Here is a 2,569-nt window from a genome sequence, read left to right as displayed (position 1 = left end):
TGATTGCAAACTGAAAGAGAAAGAGATGCTCTGATGTATATATATAAAGGACAACCTAACTAATACACAAAATAAGCACAAGTGCTTATAGGAAATGCACGGGCAATGACAGGTGCTAGGTGACAATCACTGTATAAATTCTAATCTAATGGAATGTGAGTGTGTACAACATATGCCTTATTTGTGTATAAGAAAATTGCTTTCTTGGAAATTCTCTTATCTTTTTCCAAAAGTTAGTATCTGGCAACAATGTACATACATCAAAAAAAGATATTTTAAATTTTTTTAAAAAATTCTAATCTATTGTTATGCATAGACCTACATTAAATGACTGGGGTTTTTTTGTTTTTTTAAAAAGAAGGATACTTGAAAAAATAGTACAAGAGAGAGATTAACCAAGCGAAAAGGAAACAATCACTCCCAGAAAGAGAGCATCAAAAGGTAGAGAAATTGTTGGTATTGAAACAGGACCAAAACAAGAGCAATTACAATATTACTCTTACTCATTCTCCGGATGGTTTGTCCAGTTTTTGAAGAGCTCTCTTGACAGCTGAAGACAGTCTTCAAGGCCCAATAAACATGCAGCTTCAAAAAGTTTTTCCAGTGATATGCTTCAAGGAAAAGTCAAAGCAAAACATTTTATTTTGCATCACGACATTATTGTTTCTGCCTCCAAGAGTATGTTTCATAAAAGAATGGGTATTCTAAAACATCCTTCCAATAACATCAGGTTTGCTAAAAAAAAAAAAATAGCTTTTGTGGGTAGCAAATGTCTTTATAATTCAGAGAAATATTTGCTGAGAGTCTATCATTCACCAATAAGCTCCCAAGACTGGTGTTTTTTGAAAAGTTAGAAATAAATTACTGCCATGCCTCATCTCCCTCAATCACAACACCCATACATCTGTTATCAATTTATTTTCCTCCCTTTTATAATAATTGCGTGATGGATTAAAAACATGACTTTAGAGTATCTGATCTAATATACTTAAAAATAAAGTTCTTTATACATGAAAGGAAAGGGAATGGTTTACTTCTTTCCTTCGACGTCTGCAACACTAATGTGCCTCCCCTTGCTTAAGTGCCTGTTTCTTCTTCAGTTCCTCCTGGCTATTAAATTTCCACCCAGAAAACGAATAGAAGTTTGTTTCGTTTTGTTTTTATAGCTGAGAAGGGGTAGACATTATGGTTCAAAACAAAATAAATTCAAAAGAATCCAGTGGGGGGTGACTGGTTAGCTCAGTTGGTTAGAGTGTGGAGCTCATAACACCAAGGTTGCCGGTTCAATCCCTGCATGGGCCACTGTGAGTTGTGCTCTCCCTAAAAGAGTCAACTATGCCATTGTAGCATGAAAGNGATTGCAAACTGAAAGAGAAAGAGATGCTCTGATGTATATATATAAAGGACAACCTAACTAATACACAAAATAAGCACAAGTGCTTATAGGAAATGCACTGGCAATGACAGGTGCTAGGTGACAATCACTGTATAAATTCTAGTCTAATAGAATGTGAGTGTGTACAGCATATGCCTTATTTGTGTATAAGAAAATTGCTTTCTTGGAAATTCTCTTATCTTTTTCCAAAAGTTAGTATCTGGCAACATACATCATGTACATACATCAAAAAAAGATATTTAAAATTTTTTAAGAAAATTCTAATCTATTGTTATGCATAGACCTACATTAAATGACTGGGGTTTTTTTTGTTTTTTTAAAAAGAAGGATACTTGAAAAAATAGTACAAGAGAGAGATTAACGAAGTGAAAAGGAAACAATCACTCCCAGAAAGAGAGCATCAAAAGGTAGAGAAATTGTTGGTGTTGAAACAGGACCAAAACAAGGGCAATTACAATATTACTCTTACTCATTCTCTGGATGGTTTGTCCAGTTTTTGAAGAGCTCTCTTGACAGCTGAAGACAGTCTTCAAGGCCCAACAAACATGCAGCTTCAAAAAGTTTTTCCAGTGATATGCTTCAAGGAAAAGTCAAAGCAAAACATTTTATTTTGCATCACGACATTATTGTTTCTGCCTCCAAGAGCATGTTTCATAAAAGGATGGGTATTCTAAAACATCCTTCCAATAACATCAGGTTTGCTGAAAAAAAAATAGCTTTTGTGGGTAGCAAATGTCTTTATGATTCAGAGAAATATTTGCTGAGAGTCTAGCATTCACCAAATAAGCTCCCAAGACTGGTGTTTTTTGAAAAGTTAGAAATAAATTACTGTCATGCCTCATCTCCCTCAATCACACACAGTGTACACCCATACATCTGTTATCAATTTATTTTCCTCCCTTTTATAATAATTGCGTGATGGATTAAAAACATGATTTTAGAGTATCTGATCTAATATACTTAAAAATAAAGTTCTTTATACATGAAAGGAAAGGGAATGGTTTACTTCTTTCCTTCGACGTCTGCAACACTAATGTGCCTCCCCTTGCTTAAGTGCCTGTTTCTTCTTCAGTTCCTCCTGGCTATTAAATTTCCGCCCAGAAAACAAATAGAAGTTTGTTTCGTTTTGTTTTTATAGCTGAGAAGGGGTAGACATTATGGTTCAAAACAAAA

The 2,569-nt window shown here is 34.4% G+C and overlaps 1 protein-coding gene and 1 non-coding gene across 2 annotated transcripts in view; one reads left to right on the top strand and one right to left on the bottom strand.

Moving 5' to 3' along the window:
* Positions 1-2,569, bottom strand: part of LVRN (laeverin) — a 78,255-nt gene that overhangs the window by 12,914 nt on the left and 62,772 nt on the right. Inside the window, exon 13 of the mRNA XM_019651239.1 lies at positions 1,866-1,973. Within this exon, the coding sequence (XP_019506784.1) occupies positions 1,866-1,973 (108 nt within the window). The remainder of the gene's footprint in view (positions 1-1,865; positions 1,974-2,569) is intronic.
* TRNAM-CAU (transfer RNA methionine (anticodon CAU)) lies at positions 1,229-1,302 on the top strand. The gene has a single exon. It is a non-coding gene; the product is annotated as a tRNA-Met (tRNA).

This window comes from Hipposideros armiger, unplaced genomic scaffold (assembly GCF_001890085.2).
Source record: "Hipposideros armiger isolate ML-2016 unplaced genomic scaffold, ASM189008v1 scaffold_156, whole genome shotgun sequence".
NCBI lineage: Eukaryota > Metazoa > Chordata > Mammalia > Chiroptera > Hipposideridae > Hipposideros > Hipposideros armiger.
Note: the sequence above shows the minus strand (reverse complement) of the source record. Positions and strands in the feature narration are given on the sequence as shown.